Source organism: Acanthaster planci, linkage group LG02, assembly GCF_054643075.1.
Source record: "Acanthaster planci isolate LZ-2023a linkage group LG02, COTS_SCS, whole genome shotgun sequence".
NCBI classification, from domain to species: domain Eukaryota; kingdom Metazoa; phylum Echinodermata; class Asteroidea; order Valvatida; family Acanthasteridae; genus Acanthaster; species Acanthaster planci.
In genome coordinates, this window is record NC_141778.1 from 11,531,462 (window position 1) to 11,548,769 (window position 17,308).

The 17,308-nt window shown below is 41.7% G+C and overlaps 1 protein-coding gene and 1 long non-coding RNA gene across 4 annotated transcripts; one reads left to right on the forward strand and one right to left on the reverse strand.

Moving 5' to 3' along the window:
• Positions 1–553: 553 nt before the first annotated feature.
• LOC110978250 (epoxide hydrolase 1-like) lies at positions 554–13,396 on the reverse strand. 3 transcript variants are annotated; one of them, XM_022233078.2, is made up of 9 exons: positions 13,373–13,396; positions 9,817–10,081; positions 9,381–9,492; positions 8,793–8,961; positions 3,618–3,732; positions 3,158–3,287; positions 2,715–2,911; positions 2,295–2,520; positions 554–1,997 (listed from the first exon to the last, which is right to left on the reverse strand). In XM_022233078.2, the coding sequence occupies exons 2-9, from the start codon at positions 10,016–10,018 to the stop codon at positions 1,778–1,780; spliced, it is 1,371 nt and encodes a 456-aa protein (XP_022088770.2). In that variant the 5' UTR covers positions 10,019–10,081; positions 13,373–13,396; the 3' UTR covers positions 554–1,777. The 3 variants fall into 3 exon arrangements, with proteins under 3 accessions (XP_022088770.2, XP_022088767.2, XP_086988726.1); XM_022233075.2 differs by lacking the exon at positions 13,373–13,396 and adding an exon at positions 13,199–13,354; XM_087132600.1 differs by lacking the exon at positions 13,373–13,396 and adding an exon at positions 10,528–10,550.
• Positions 4,817–7,046, forward strand: LOC147799892 (uncharacterized). The gene is made up of 2 exons (XR_015424240.1): positions 4,817–5,484; positions 6,052–7,046. It is a non-coding gene; the product is annotated as an uncharacterized LOC147799892 (long non-coding RNA).
• Positions 13,397–17,308: the final 3,912 nt, after the last annotated feature.

A 17,308-nucleotide genomic window follows, 5' to 3' on the forward strand; every position in this document is an offset into this window, starting at 1 on the left:
AGTCGAATGGCACTTCCAGAGCTCCGTACAAAAGGAATAAAAAGTACACGCATTCCAAGATCGATAACCAATGTGCGATTAGACACCGGGCTTAGATTGGACTGTCGAAAGTTCCACAAGGCTCAACTTGTGTATTAATTATCCAAACGGTTATGCTCTCCTGGCCAATCAGTGTGTGAAATCTTACAGTGATGAAATTCATTCAAGGGTATTGGAAAGTGCTGGCTGAATTTCACTTCGGGAATCTGGGAGAAAAGCGCGGTACAGCACGCTCACACATTCTGAACAAAATGTGTATGTGTTTAGAATCTCGCGTTCGTTTCTTTGAAATATTGCCTTTCCCTCCCTCCAGCATCACTGACATACTGCAAAAACAACTATAATATCTGCTTGGACTGGAGTTGCGATGAACCATTTACTACTGAGGGCTTTAGGTGGAGGTTACAGTTTTTTTATAGAGCAGTGAAAAAGTCACTCAGAACATGAACATAATGCATGTACAATTGATTGAAGCATGGCGACAAAATGATCATTACGGATGACAACTTACACATTTGTAACATTCATTGTGTTTTTTATTCGTGCATGTATAAAAAGATTTTAAACGAAAAATTAGTCAATACATGCATCACTCGATGATAAATCAGCGCATGAGCTGTGTCTGCTATATCCAGCAAGAAATGAGACAGAGGGGTACCCCCCAACATGTCCAATCCCTATACACATTCCAGACTATTGTTACTTAACACATCCCCCCAAGATGTCTGAAAGGAATTCCCCAGAGTCCTGCATGACAATGACCAACACAAAGCAGGGGGGGTCTCTCTGTCTCATACCTTGCTGCATATGGTGTCTGCATATGACAACTTCAGCAGTGTCAGTTATAATACGTCAGGCTTTATTACAGTAGCTGAATCCATTGCCATAGACACATCTGTTACCACAAGCTGTATACCCGATACGCACGAATCTGTAATCCCATAAATTTAATTAAGAGCTGACGGCGCTGCGGCAAAGCATCAAACCTAGCATAAATGAAAACAATTGCAACTAGCAGCCAGGTAAATCTTGTCAGCATGATGCTGAAAAACCAAGCTGGTGTAAAGCTTTCTGCTTGTATGAAGATGCCACACTTCTCAAATTAAGGCCTTGAAATATTTGTAACCAATTCATACATGAACAAAAAAAGGGTGAAGCTCCCTGCCTCTATCAGCATCTCAACCCACAAGATCTGAACGTTACACTTCATTTGAACAAGCCCTGTCCTCATTGTTGACAGCGATGAGCATAAGTTTAACTCATTTTTCATAATAATAATTTAATCGTCACTTTGACAAACATCTGCGCTCATTGTTGATAACGATAATCAGAGGTTTCATTCATTCACCCTAATACTCGTCCAATATCAATACGATTTTGCATACTCCCTTAGGGTTAGGGGGAATAATTTTGCACACTGCGATGAATTATTGCAAAATGGCGTAAATCTTAAAGAGCCTTTTTTAAAACTAAATCTTTTCCAAAGTAGCTTGAAGAATACCAAAATAAAAGTCATCAGGAAGGTGGCAAGAGCAAAACTTGCTCGTATCTTGGAACTACCCCCCCCCTCATGTATTCCGTGTTCATTCGCTTTATTGGGCGCATTTCTGGTTAGTCAGTACTGCGCCCGTAAGTGAGCGCGCTTTACGTTTGTGTGTATAAAGAAAGATGGTAGCATGTGATATCACCCTGCCTTCCCAGTATTCCAATAAAAAGACTCTATCATTCACACCACCGATTACTTTGGTTTGTTGAGAAGACGATGTTCCACCTTTTGCACGAATTGCCGCAAGTCCTTGGCGAGTAGGTCTGGTACCTCGAAGGCAGCGAAGTGGCCACCCGTTGGGTAAGTCGTGTAGGAGACAATGTCTGTGTAGTGTTGGGACGCCCAGTTTTTCTGTGCTCGCGTCAACTCGTTCGGCAGATCCGCCAAACCAGCGGGCACGGTGTTTAAGAATCTGCAAATAATGTTAGAAGCCCGTTGCGTGAATAAGAAAGATGCTATCTCTCTAAAAGCTGTACTGGTTAATTGGAAACGGATGAAGGCAAATCATGTCGCCATATAAATTTGAAGACATCCCCTATGTCATTAACTGTACATGTGTGTCATGCATTTTATGTTATGGTGACTATGTAATGTATTTAATGACCTTCAAAAGTGTACTTTCTGTGGTCTATCACAGGTTACCTCATTATTAGCGTTCATGGCATTGACGATTTTAACTTTCACCCAACCAAAACAAAGGAAAACTTACTTGCTGAGCGAGCCAGAAAACTGTATCGTCTCTTTGTACAAGCGCATGGAGGACGTAATACATCCAGAAACCCAATAAATCATGACATTAGTTAACAGGTCGTCTTTGGACCAATGAGCATCGAGCCCGCCGTCATCAAAGTCAAGCCAGGCGTAATTTGTCCAGGACGAGAACTTTTCGATGATGTAGGCGGCCAGTCCGACTGGGGAATCGGTCAGGGCGTGACCTGTGGTCAAGAGGTGAAAGTTACAATGGGCAGCTTTTGTCCCAAAGCCAGCTGAAGAAAAGTGAGAACACTTTGAGGGTAAATAATCTGGCACGAGGTTGAATCTGGTGAAAAGTACATGGGCCATGCTCTTCACTGATAAAGGTTAGATGCTGCATGGACACTTGTATCTGATAAGCTTGTGGCCTCCTTACCGACTGTGTCCGGCTTGGTGCCTTGTATATGCGCATACCCTGTCTCCTTCAGCCAAAATTTCAGGTATTCCCAGCTCGGCAGCAACCTGGCGTATCCTTCGCTCTCCAGTACCAGGGAGGGGAACAGGCTGCCCAGGATCATCTGACTCACAGGCGGCTGGGTGACTATCATGTTCACATGGATGCCGCGGACGTGACTGCAATGTTACAAGTAAATATACCGACCTAGAGATTGTGTTATTCGTTGCAATGCCTGCTCCCTAATCCTCTGTATAGTTAATTCCTCATATTTTCAATGATATTTGAGCCACCAACGTAGGGCTGGATAACTAGGTTGGTATTACACCGGTACGGTATGCCGGAGGTTGCAGGTTCAAATCCCGCTCCAGCCAATTTTTTTTTGTTCATCTCCATAAATGCTTTGCATTGCAAATTGTACCCACCTTGGGAACATGCCTGCCATTTGGTCCGTTACCATAGCGCCCCAGTCACCACCCTGGACGTAGTAGCTGTCGAATCCAAGACGGGTCATAAGCTTGTGGAATATACGGCCGGCGGCCCTGGCATTTAAACCTCCAAAGAAAATAATGTAAAGTACCCAACAAAAAGACGACACAATGAGTCATGTACGGCTTTGTTACAACCATAAGCTCACTTCGAAATATGGAAGGCATCACTGCAAACTTTTGGCTTTTTCGGTAATCGCAAATGAGAAGCCTTTGCTGCTCAGATCCCCATTGGAAAAAAATCCACGTTTAAACTTCGTCGCAAATAAATGTCACTGTATACTGGACGTTTGACCTGGGATGTATCAGTATAAAAGGACTGGCAAGTCAGGTTTCTCAACCAAAAAAGCTGACACAAGAGCCAGTTACAGAGCTCAGGGTTGGAAAACGACGATACCTTGTTTGTGAGCAGCCTCAGAGAAGCCATAACCAGGCAAAGAAGGAACAATGACCTCGAAGATATCATCCTCGGTCCCTCCATGACGGGTAGGGTCGATCAGCATGGGAATTATCTCAACAAGGGAATATGAGACAAGGGCAGCGTAAATTCGAGCTTTGCGTAGTGCTGTAGTGGGCGCGTATTAAAGACATTGAGCGCGTATTGCAACACCAATACGCGCTCAGTGTCTCCCCTGTCAGCTCAGCGTGGCTGGCATGCATGTTTTGTCCTCGTATGACCAGCCTTCTTGAAATTACCGCAATGGTACGCGTGCCCACGAACATATGCTACTCGTACCTTGTTAAGACGAGTATTCTCTTGATCGAGCGCACGAACAAATTAAGAGTATGACCTGCGAGTCAGCAAGAGTAGGCCCTATACCTTTTTGTCTGGCAGGATTATAGAGTACCGAAGCGTGACGCAAATTTGAACCAGGAAGTGTAGTGCAAACCAATGGAGTACGCGAACGTGTTAGTTCACGCGCTGGTTCGCATGCTAAAGCCTTTTACACACATAAATGTGTGCGTGCGTGACGTATTCACTTGGATACTCTACAGGGTGTCTTAAAATGGAAACTGACAGCACTTAATCTCGAGATTAATTGATCTGTTTTTCATGTGACTGATTATTGTTGGAAATGGTCAGTATAATCTGTTTCAATATAATATCCTCTTTTGTATCACACTAACAAATCCACATTTCCGTCACAACCCAGTGGGCACACGACGCGTGAAAGACGTCTTTTTGTGGTCGTTATGTGGTCGTGTGTCGTAAAGTGGTCGTGACAAAAAAACGACGTCTTAAAGACGTCTTTTATCCTCGGTTAGAAACATTGCTTCAGCAACCATGACCACAAAAAAACATGACGTCTTTAAGACGTCGTTTTGAAGTCGTTATCGAATCATCGGTACCACACATACAGTGAAAGGAGAAAACGACGTCTTAACGACGTCTTTTTTCTCTCTGTTTGAATTGTTTTCTTCAACAAGCAATACATGAAACACACGACGTCTTTACGACGTCATTTTACAGTCGTTATCAAATCGTCAACATACAACAGAAAAAGATTTAGATAACTTTATGAAGATTTTGCACGGTGACTTTCGGTTTGTCTCGGATTTTGCCAGTTCTCACTCGGTTTCACCGCGGAAGTCCGACAGAGCAATGGCATACAGTGTATTGCGAAATCCCGCCTGCGGCCGCAGGTGACTGTTCTGTTTGACTGTTCTCATCTATTCGTCAAGAGGGATGTGTGGGATAGCAATAGTGCGAATGTCCAGTTTACAGGGAAATTTTAACACTAGAGGAATTGCGAGTGTGGTTTAGTACACCTGCTTGTGATTTATTATTATTTGCAGTGGAACTGACCCTCAACCCCCTCGTCTGATTTAAAATAACATGACATTAAAATACCCCTACATTTAGAATGGATGAGGCTATTTTCTTTCATTAATTGCCTGCTTGCTCGCAAGCAACGACTGGCTTCGAGCGTGTGCACCGCCCTACTGTAGTGGCTCTGGCTTAGTCTTAGCTGGTTCCAGCCTTCCGAGGAGACTCTGAGCATGCCGACTGGAACCAGCGATGGCAAAGACTGAGGTCATGTCCAAAAGTCAAAACGGGCTTCCAGAACTACGGTTAGGTCTATTGACTTTGGCGTCTACACGTATTTCAAATGGAATAAAGATCTTCAGGTCAGGGAACCAGACTACTTCATAATTTTGTCCGTGCTTTGAATAAAGAGAGCTCGAGTACATGTACAAGTATCGCTGCAAGCAGCTTTGTCCGTTTAAAGAAGAGAAAGACTGGTTAGGCCCTTCCTTAAAAGGTAAGTGCTTATAAACTGTAATTCTGTTACGTATGGGCATTGTTGGTGAAGCAGAGGTCAGGCTTAAACGCAATAATTTTAATCCTCAACAGTCAACCAGGTTGGCCACGGTTGTTTCTTACCTCCATGGGTGGACCACAGACAGTGTTTATTCGTAGTCGTACGTAGACTCGCAATCGTAGTGCAGTAAGGAGCATCTGGGCTTGCCACAGTGCCCATACTTCAGCGTCATCAAATATGGCAAATACTAACAGTGTCAATAAGTCTAATTTACCCTTTTAAGATTAAATGTTATACCATTGTATTGGTGAGACTAAACTGTGAAAATGTAATGGCAGTGCATGTATATGATGCAATGTACAATATTGCCAATATTGGCCACTCGATGTAGACATGTTCGAGACAGTTGGTGGCAGAAAAATTCTTTTTCATTCTCAATCACAATGAACATGCGCACTTCAGCTCAGACGTGGTGTAAACAATGGTAGAGGACCGGTTTATTTACTGCCACCAAAGTCCTTATAGTTTTTACAAAAATAAATTGTCTTATTTGTCTAACATTTGCAGGAAGTGTTGCATCATGCGGCACAACAGTGTCTGCAGTAAGACAACGAATAGCGAAGTACTTAAAGCTTAGTATTCCTACCAGAGACAAACCAAGAGCCCTGAGTAATTCAGCAGGCATGCCCACCGGATAACTGTGCGACCAGTCTAGTGCATCAGATGACCTGTTTCCTGGCTGTTTCATATATTTCGGTGATATTTAACTAATGAGCATAAAGCCTATTTTTGTATTGGGTCTTATTTGAAACTTTAAACCTTTTGTTGTTCAAGTAAAATATGTACATTGTTTCTTCAGGTTTATTTCCTCAGGTTGAAGCAACGAAGGCTGTTTAAAGTACGGTTATAACAAAATTTTTTGGGGGGGGGCATGGGTAAAATTGTTTGCAGGATTAAAACACGTACAGTAATTTAAATTGTAACTGACTAGATCATCCTGTTCCAGGATAGTTTGTTTTCTAAAAATTTGACAAACCACTGCATGAGACAAAATTTTGTCCAAAAAGTGTTCAATATTTCCATTTTTTTAAATTCTAAGCCAACTCGATTTGAATTGTCTTATTAGTACAAGCATACATCTTTTCATCAACTGATGTGTGTTTTTCTACCTCTCATAAATGCCATTACATGTACATCTAAAACGTATTTTACTAAGTCTTGCCTGGTTGGAAATGTTTTGTTCTGCCAAATATTCAGTTACATGGCTTATACTACATGTACATGTACTGTGTGCTTTATGTTTCCCATTCTTGCCTTGTCCGTAAAAGTAAAACCTTTTAACTGCTTTTATCCAGGAAGTGTAAACACAAGTGTACCTTGTTTCATCGTCACTTTGATCGTGCTGGGTGCAATTGTAATGGTACGTCCAAAGCCATTGAATTTACCAGAAATATTATTGGTACTTAATATTTGTGTAGACCATCATTTTCAGCAAAGTGTGCTAACAGGTTATTATAATATGAAGAATCAGAGTTAAATAAAAAAAATTGTTTAGTTGTAAACAGTCGCTTCAGTCAAAATTTATTTTATAGCCAGGCAGCGTGTTAAGGCATGTGAACTTCTTTTTATCATAAAAAAGTAAAAAAAAAATGACTCGTTCAATGCAGATGTCTTTTTTCCTTGATATTTGATGGATGAAAGACGTCTTAATGCTGACGTCTTTTACTGCTCAATATGCTGACGTCTTTTATTAGTCGCAATGTTGACGTCTTTTATTAGTCGCAATGTTGACGTCTTTTATCAGTCTCAATGTTGACGTCTTTTGTTAGTCGCGATGTTGACGTCTTTTACTCGTCATAACGCTGACGTCTTTTTCTAGTCGGACCACTGACGTCGTTTACTTGTCAGGATGCTGACGTCTTTTGGCTTTGCATATACGACTCAAAAAAGACATTAATAAGACGTCAATATTAGACGTCTTTAAGACGTCATAACGACGTCTCGTGCCCACTGGGACATTACTGAACGTGAAGTGATTCAATGGACCGTGTCAGAAATGGCTTTACACCAGATGCATCACAGGTTTGCACAACTTGAAGCATTAAGTACACTCCCAAACTCATTAATTCAAAGGCAACCACAGTAAGGGGCTTATTCCTGCATCAGCCTAATCCCAGTGTCCTTCAACATGCCCCCCACTTCTTTCAACGCGAACTTCTTTCTAAATGGATATCATGCCTTTTTAAGATTGTACCAAAAATTACGTAATTCTGACAAGAAGTCACTTCAAAATAGCACCACACCAAAATAGCTATTGGGTGCAAGGCCATAAATTTTCTGACTTGGTCCATAAAACGACTTCATGCTTAGTCATCTGCTACGGAAATTTGGATTTCTTGGTGTCATACACAGGACACCATAATGAAACTGATGATGGTTACCATTTACCCAAATAATAAGCCACATTCAACAAATAAGCAAACTTATCTTGGTTTCCTTTTTAAGACACAGGTATACTTTTGGTCTGAGTGTAAAGTGTGCTTGGGAGTCAACACGAGTAGTAGAACCGAAAACGTAGATACACAAAACCTCACAATTTTTTACTCAATTTATGTCCGAAGATTCATTTCTGGTTCATTTCAAATGGAAGACTTTGAGACGCTGGTGGCAGCAGACATACCGGTTCTTTCCCACAGTAATGCGCGTGCTCAGAACCCTGCACACTTGCTAAGAACAACACGTGCATGCTCAGAACTGGTGAAGAGGACCGGTATGTTAGCCGCCACCAAGGTCGAGTTCGGGCGGCCTGTTCTTGACACGGGTTTCTTGTTCTCGCGCTCGAACTCCGGGAACACGACTCAAGAACACTATTCTCGGAACAAGATCATGCACCACCTCCTCGTTAGGGTTTTACAGGAACACACGGAAAAACTCGTGAGATTTTGATTTTTGAACAGCTGCAAAAAGTAGAGAGATGGCTTCCAAAGCCATAGACCATGTAGACAATGGGAAGTTTTGCAAAATTAACATTAATTATTTTCCGAAACACAGAAATGAATGTTCCTGTTTATATAGAAAAGACGTCTGCCCATCCAAACCTTAAGTCTCGAATAACGTACATGGACGCCGCCATGCTACATGTTGCCTGTGATAATCGGCTATTTGTTCCCGGCGTTCGAGCAGCCGACCCACGAACAACAAATCGAGCTCTTCGTGAACATACGGGAAAAAGCCGCCCGAACTCAGCCCGAGCGTCCAGAAGTTTCCTATTGCTGTGATATGTTCATGGTGAACTGTATCCATTTTACCTTGTAGAACTCGTAGAAGGAGCCGGGCCAGCCGTGGACCATTAGAATGGGCTTAGCCTTCTGTCCCACTTTCAGTCTCGGCACAGCTCGGACGAAGTGGATGTCGATTCCCTCGATTTTTGTCTTGTAACTTTGATACTGGTTCAGCTCTTGCTCTTTTTTGCGCCAGCTGTTGAATTGAAACGAATTTTTTTCTTTAGAACACTGCACGTGCAGGGTAAAATCCATTGGCCAAAAGTACACCATTCCCTGAATTAAGATACTAAATAAAATACACATCGATTTACTGGTGAAAAATAGTACAGGAAAGCCTTAAAACGTTGACCAAAGAACAAAGGACGGGCTAATGCTCGTTTGATTTAGTTGTATTTGTTTCATTTTAGAAACGGAACTGAAATTTGAAAGTGCTCGTGACCTTTTAGGGCATAGGATGTAGTGGCAGTAAAATAGGCCTACATTAAGTGTTGATACCTGGGCGTGCCGGCATTACTTCAGATGCAGAAAAGAAAACGACTTTTGATATATTGCAGAGGGCTATTTGCGGAGCGACCTGCCTCTAGCCCCAAACTTTCCAGTCGTGTGACTCACTCATATTTGTTCAGCCAGTAGTCAGCTATTTTCTTCATATACTCCGGCTTGATACCGAAGTGAAACTTGGTGCCTTCAACGCTCTCGAACCATCGAGTTTCCCTGAGGCGCTCTGTGAATGGGAGAAGGGAAAACCCAACGCATATATTACAGAAAAAGAAAAACCTTTAAAACGAACTACGAAAGATGTCGTCAGTCACAATCAATAGCCTCGTACCCACCTTAACAAGGCTTCCCTTTTCCCTTGTGGTCCTAAGTACCAATCAATCCACCTTTTCCCCACCTTGCCCCTTTAACCTCCTCCCCTCCAAAAAGAGAGAGGGATTTTGTGCATATCTCATTCCTCAAGATCTTCTTTATTATACTGAGACTACGTTAGCCACACAGGCCTTGACTGTGTTCAATCTGGTACTAAAAACAAAGACTGACATCGCACCTTTCAGATTTGCCAAGTCCGCGTCTGGGAAATGAATGTTAAATCTATTAACTGACGTATTCTCCTCTTTCTTAGGCTTGTCACCTCGTCCCCACCATCCATCGCCAATTTCTGGCGGATCAGGTGGCGAGCTAAAGAGACCACTCATGTAGGCGATACCTAGCCCTAGAAGGAGTACGATGGCCGCTGGTTTCCATCCCATGATGAAAGTTGACAACTGGTTTCACCGCGAGTACCAGGGCACCTTTAAACTCAGGAACACGATCTAGAAAGCACAACAAAACGGTTGTTTTATTTCAACACAACAGCCATAACACAGGTTTTTATAGGGCTCCAAATGGACCCTGCACTGGAATGTCGGAACATGGAACAGGCTTTCCCGTGACAAAAAAACCGACATTGAGCATGAGAGAACCACAAGTCACAAATTAAAGAAGATAGTTCAAGAGCTTTTCCTACTTCCATGGTTTCGGGAATCACACTCTAAAGTTTATACGCTGTACAGTCGCTTTTCGAGTAGACAAATTCACCCTCTGACCCAAGCCTATCCCCAGTTAAGTGCCTCTAGTATGACCAATGAATAACTTTTTACCAATGGGAGTACAACCTAAATAACATTTTTTGCTGTATGTAAATTACGAATAATTATTTCTCCTAGAGAAAACGCCCATCTCCGAATCAACCAAAATCATAAGAAAACGAGATATGTACCTTCCATTAATCTAATTAGTACATGCACAAGCGACTGGGAACTGGGCAGAATTATTATCCAGTACAACAAAAGTGCCAACTTAAATCTTGTCCCTCATTTTATCACGGAATAGGACAGATTTGTCTTTGAAATCTCCCCAGTCGCATCCGTGGGGTTTAAAGTTCACAACGTACACATAAACCACATGGGCATCCATTCAATTTAGACTGGTATAAGAACTGAAAAGAAAAATCAACAGTGTCTGGTGTCTGTGTTTACACAATGATTAAATAATTAACCGTCGGTCAAAGGTCAGTATCTTTACTCAATGTGCCAACAGGTAGCTCTATGGGCCTACCAATCATTTTTGGGATAATACTAACAAGCAAAAAGCGACGTAAGGTTAACATCCCGTATATACCAACAGTGCTCACTAAACTTCGTATCCCTCGTTTTGGCGCGATGTCGTTTGGGGAAACCCTGCGCTTCATACATGTTTCTTTTCCTATTAAGTCTTTATGTGGGGATTTTGTGGATACCGGTCTTATAATCCCGTTATTACTGATTTTATGAACACCAATTTTGTTCTAAATGGTTTTAAGTTCCTACATGGATGTCCTCTGCACCCTCAGCCGAAAAAATAGTGAGCTTTGGCCCTTATGCAGTTCTATCTTTCAGTAACCATGAACGGGAAATGACATGGTAGTAAAAAACATGACAGCTCCAAAGGGTAACAAGCCACACGAAATAGCCTTTGGCTTTGCTATTTACCCAGGCGCGTGCCTTCTGGAAGGCCACAAAGCTTCAAAGAGGCCCAACAACGCTCGGAAGGTTGTTTAAGGGTCTCAGGCAGGGCCTGGGCAAGCCAGGCAGCCGTTGATGTATATAATCGTTGATGTCTGCCATCTTGAAGATGTTTGTAAACATTCTTATGGGAATTGGCCAGACTCCAGCTGGAGTATATTTTTTTCCCGGCTGAAAGGAAACCCCCACGTTTACAGTGACTAAACCATGTTGTTTGGCATGAAGAGAGGTAGGATTAGACAGGAGGTGCTAATTGCAGTTGGCCGTTAATTTCTATTTTAAATTTATCAATTAATTAAAAAAACCGGCGAACACTACTGACGTCAGTGCCTTTAAACATTTTAATTAAGGGGATGCTTGATTTTTTACACCATTATACTGTGTATGGAATAAAGGTACAAAATGAAATACACACACTTTCAATCAACTGAAGAGACCTGCTTAAAGCTCACTCTTTACCAAATTATGCATCCCTCTCAAATAAACAATGGTGAAATTGTGAAAAACTCTAAAATATCACCCGCCAGCACTACTGAGAAACAGACTCTATAGACCTGCAGAAAATATTCAAGATAATGCTGGCGAGATGAGAAATGTGATCAACTGGTTTGGAAATAAAACTCATCGCCATTATGTTCGGGGTTCAAATTAAGTGCTGGGTATGCTTGGGCATCATTTTACCCTACATTATGTGTCTTTCTATACCTAGAGGTTAAAAGAGATGCTGCGAGAGAAAATGATTATTGTTTGACAAGCTGTTTCCGCTTGACATGGCCTCTATCGAGCTGCATACGAGCTGCATACTCCCCATGTGAGTTCGGCCCCCGTAGACTGTGCATGCATTTAGTTTGTGTATCCGCGCATGCGCAATAATGACGTAATGGCCGTCGGCCTGAAAATTGTTCTAGCAGACGACGCGTATCGGTGGTGACCCATGTGAGGGATTTGTACTGCTATTTCCCTTGAAGACCTCGTGTGTGAATAAATTGACAAGAGTCTATCAAATGGTGATATTTAATAGCTTCTGGTAAGAAAGATTGCCGAAAAATAATCAACGAAAGTGGAAAATGTCAATTTTACAACAAAGTGTAATTATGAAAAATTCTTTCTTTTTTTTTTTACCTAACTTTGTGTCTAATTTTCACAATTATGCCGAGTTTACCTTCAAATAACTTTAATGCCACATAAAAGACTCTTATGAACAAAAACGTTCTTACGTCTCGGAAGAAAACCTTTTTTGAAATTCACTTCGCTTTTCATTCGGACCCATTTTCGTCATTTTCCGCCATACTTAAAGCCAAATTTTCACACTTTTGTCGAATTCCCCTCAGATCACCGATGATACTGTCTGGAAAACTGATAAATTTCTTGTATCTATCAGCTCATTTTTTCGAGATCAAGAGCCATTAATTTGTCTGAGATGCTGTTCGTTTTTCATGCGGATTCAAATTTCCGTAATGAGTACTTGAGGAGATCCCAGAATCAACAGAAATCGGTTCTTTCGGTTTTTTTTACCTGCGGTAAATATGTTGGCACTTGATGGCATACGTGTGTAGGCTGACCTAACTATTGCAAGCATCTTTGATGCATTTGCACAAAAGTAGTATTAAATCAATATTCAAATTATTCAACGCACTACAATAATGCATGTCCTCAGAAGGTCTAACCGTACACTTTTATTTTCGGCCCACCTAACTGCTTCCTGGAAGGAATACGGTGACTGGTGTAGTAAACCGTTTTATGCGCGATGTTTAAGAAATAGTTTTCCAAACTGCAATGGTTTCCCACTATTCTGGCCCCACGTAATGCACATTTCGGCTCACAAATATCTTGTACCTCTATTGTAAGGAGGAGCTAAGCGCAAGAGAAAGAAGAGTGGGAACCTACCTCGTGCTGTGCAGAAAGCTGAAATGGTGAGACGCTAATGGTGTGATAGGCTAGTAAAGATTGACGAGTAAAAAAGGGCTCTACCCTTTGGCCGACAATCATAGTTCGAGCACGATAAGAGAAGACTTGTCACAAGTCAGGCAAACACGTGAATAGTAGTCGTGGAACAATTACCTCGATTGGAGATCAGGTTTCAGACTTTCCTTCGTGAATGATTTGTGCTGTTTGTAGTCTGCTCCCATCGTGCACTCTGCTCCCATCGTGCTTCATCGTGCTGAACTCCAGTTCAGCCTGTTCATACTCGATCCCTGGATTCGACTACCAGCATATACAACAACAACGCAACGTGACTCAGCAAGGAAGTGTATAATGATTAACGACGTATCAAGTCAATGCCCTTTCCGCGATTCTCTCATAGCAAAGATCCTTGCAGTGCACGTTCAAGCTTCGATAATTTTTGAGTTGACCCCTGTCACTATATTTAACGCTGCTGTATGATGAGCCGAAACTGCGCCGCCAAAGTATTGCAGAATTTGATTCCACGAAATATCTTGGCCAAAACCGTATACGTATTGCGGCCGAACAGGGTAGATATAGATTTGTGTCAGTATCTTGGCTATTGATAATTCATGCACGTCTAGGTCAACATTATTATGTCAACCAATGGGATGCGCACATTGCCCTAGGCCTGGGCTCTGGTCGCGTTGATTGGTTGCAGGCACTTTGAGGAAAGACTAACGACTGTTACAAACATAAAGGTTTATTACTTCTAGGAAGAAAAACTTTTCTTTGAAATTCACTTCGTTTTTCATTTCGACCCATTTTAATTTTTCATTTTTCGTGTTTTTCACCTTACTCAGTGGCCAAATGGCCAAAACACTTTTGTCAAATTTCTGTCAGAACATTCATGATACTGTTTTAAAGACTGATGAATCGTTTTTATCAATTTCTTAAAGATTGTGAGTTATTTGTTTGAAATGCGCTTCGATTTTCATGCAGATCCAAAATGAGATGTCCGGAGTTGAGCATGGCGTAAAGGTACACGCACATCCAATCTGGACACGAGTGAGTTTGGGTACGAATTCACTTTTACAGAATCACGTCAAATTGCCCAACTTCAAGGCAAAAACTAAAACTTTCCGTTCTCATTCATACAGTTCCCTTCTTGCACGATATTTACTCATTAGAGCGTTCATGATATTCCTCACCTTTCACAAGTAGAGGCATGTCAGGATAAGTCAACAAAACTGAAAAAAAATACTTTCTAAAATATTGGCTTCCCTTCCCAATTCTGAATCTGTTACTTTGGAGGTACGTGATAAGTACAGGCCAAAATTTTGCAGAAAATGGATTTTTATAGTGTGCAAGTTAGCAAAAGAGACTTTAAGTGTTTTAATTCTAATCGGTATGCATGGAAATGAGTGATAAACACCGATATCTGAGCGTGATTGTTAATCAACTTTTCGGGTCAACCTGCCTGAGTCGAAAGCCATTTTGATGGCTTCTGGCTTTAGTGCATTTAAAATCCACATGCGCACAAAGTAAGTAATGAGCGGTCAAATATGCCTGCTAATTGACCCCGTGTTATTCTGTGTATATTTTAACGCGAAGTATATAACCAGCTTGTGGTGCAGTTGACCACGTGAGTATCACTTTCATCGTAAGTTGTAGTGCATTCGATCACGCGAGGATCATTAAAAGTGAGGGTCATTTGTACATATTTCATCTCCTTGAGGCTTTGAGTTAGATTAAATTATTTATACAATTGTCAAAACTTTCCAATGTGGGATTATCAAGATTTATTATGACGTATTGCATTAATTGTAAAACTCTGTTGTCATTACAATCAATTACTTAATCGCAGATCGGTGGTATCATTTCTACCAAACAGCCCCTATGCTTAGTCTATACAGTCCACCGTTCATTAACTAACTCCCCCCCCCTTGCGTGTGGCGGGGCACCAAACACTTACCCTTGTGCGAGATTAACATATATATTTGTGGAATAAGGCCATGTCATATTCCAACTGTGATCAGCCTAATAGTTAAATGTCAGTCGCATAGTCAACTATGTAGACACCCCGGCGCCACAGCATGTTACCATCAGCTTGCGTCACGTGTTACCAGGAGCTGGAATCGTCTGTTTACCAACGAAACAGGAAAACTCAAGCCAGACAATTAGGAATTCTCAGACTTTTTTCAAAGCTAAAATATGTACATGGAGTCCAACTGCAGTCTCTCGCTTTCACGGTGTGTGACTGAATGGATAGCCTATCAACCCTGCATTTTGGAATCTACTATCTGCAGAGTGTCTCATAAAGGAACGGCATGCTGGTGTCCAAAACAATATAGGAAGCTGCAGGATAACAGGTCCCCCCCCAAAAAAGAGAGACCTTCGTAAAGTTAGGTTGCATTCGCTTTTTGCACAGATTCGCCATTTATGAATGAAAACGAGGCACTACAAGCATGTGCATGTAAAGAGCAGCGGTGTGTGTGGGCCGTGCAGAGCTCGAGCATGCAAAGCGCACGTGCACTTCACTCTAAGCTGCGTTGGTGTGTCCCACAATTTGTGAATGACAGCAGAGAAATCGACAGCAGTTTTTTTTGACCCACTTTATTGGATTAATTCGCTGGCCCACTATCAGTGGCGTAATTTTGTGCCAGAAAAATCGAGGGGGTGCGGAAAAGTGGGGAATAATTGAACAGGTTATAATAATTTGAAATTATACAGAAGTCGATGAAACAGACAAGGGAGCAAAAAGCAGCTATGATAGCCAAGGCGAATAAAATCCCTTCGGTACATGCTGTTCGAGGTTGTGCCCAATTTCCGGACACAACCTCGAACAGCTTGTCGGCAAGTGTATGAAGTGAAATGCTTCAATGTTTCCATAACCTTCTCTTCAATGGAACAAGTCTTAATCCGTATTAGATCAACGACAATAGCCTCATGAACAATCAAGGTCAAGTCTGATCTGATAACCTCATCTTCTTGAAAATTTTGAACAATCCAAGACCACTGCACCATCAACCAAACAAGTCCACTGACTTCATTGTCTTTCCTTACGTTTTTCATTTGTGCTCTCTTTGGCATCCCAAAACTGCATCGTTATTGTTTCTTAAAGATTAATCACATTGCTTTGATATGAAATGATTATTTAACAGGGAATCGGTCACTGTTACCTATATCATGACCAACGAGGCAGCTTTTTTTCGCATTTATAAAAGAAATCGTCATTTTGGGAGTTCAGTTCCACCACGAGAATGCTCAGAGTAAAAATGCGTCGATAGGGCGGCAAACGAATCTAGCGATTCGATGATGTAATGATACAGCTCTCGTTTCCCCAAAGTTTATTGATCACGTGGCCGTAATAGGGTTTTATAGCACAAGAACAGGGAAGAAACCGGAACAGGGAAGAAACCGGTAAAGTAAGTAAGATGTCATTCTTGCCAACTGATCGCGGCCATCTGCCTGAAATTCGTTAGGACCTTACCACGGTTCAAATTGGGACAGTTCAACTTAATCATACAATACAGTTTTCGATCAACATTGTCGATGGAAAAGCAATTCCAAGTCTCTCTCACTGTCCGATCTCTTTTAATTCACAATCACAAATTTCCGGGACAATTTTTCTATTCCTAACGTACGTGTCACGCGACCTAACCATGTATTAATATTAATAATGCCCACTGAGAAGTGATAATGCCGGCTAGGGCTGCGTAAATCACGCGCTTGCACATGGATACAAGACTGTGTACGCGACACGCCATGCGTGCACCAAGTTCAGTTAGGGGATTCCATTGGACAACTTTCAAGAGGAATATACCATAAAATGGACGGGGATGTTCGGGAAAATGAAAGTAAAGTTTTAGAACAAAATGTTGGAAATCCATCGTATGTTGACTTCTTTTCACTCGCTGAATAAAAAGGTATTTATGAATGGGAATAAATATGTGTTTGGCTAACGTTTAGGACCTTGCTCAGGAGAAGGAACGCTGATAATGCCTTAGCCGGGTCGTGTCCATTCTCCTGAGCCAGTCTGAAAGGCATGTTTAAGACCGGCCAAGTACATATCTATTCCTTTCAAGTGTGAGCAAGCACAGCTCTCACGCA

What these genes read in the sequence shown, in the direction of transcription:
- LOC110978250 (XM_022233078.2), bottom strand. Translation starts at nt 10,018, where the DNA reads ATGGGATGGAAACCAGCGGCCATCGTACTCCTTCTAGGGCTAGGTATC. An exon ending in TACTGGCTGAACAAATATGA is followed by an intron (nt 8,962 to 9,380) that starts GTGAGTCACACG and finishes TCAATTCAACAG; the next exon opens with CTGGCGCAAAAAAGAGCAAG. An exon ending in TTTTCTGGCTCGCTCAGCAA is followed by an intron (nt 1,998 to 2,294) that starts GTAAGTTTTCCT and finishes CATTATTTGCAG; the next exon opens with ATTCTTAAACACCGTGCCCG.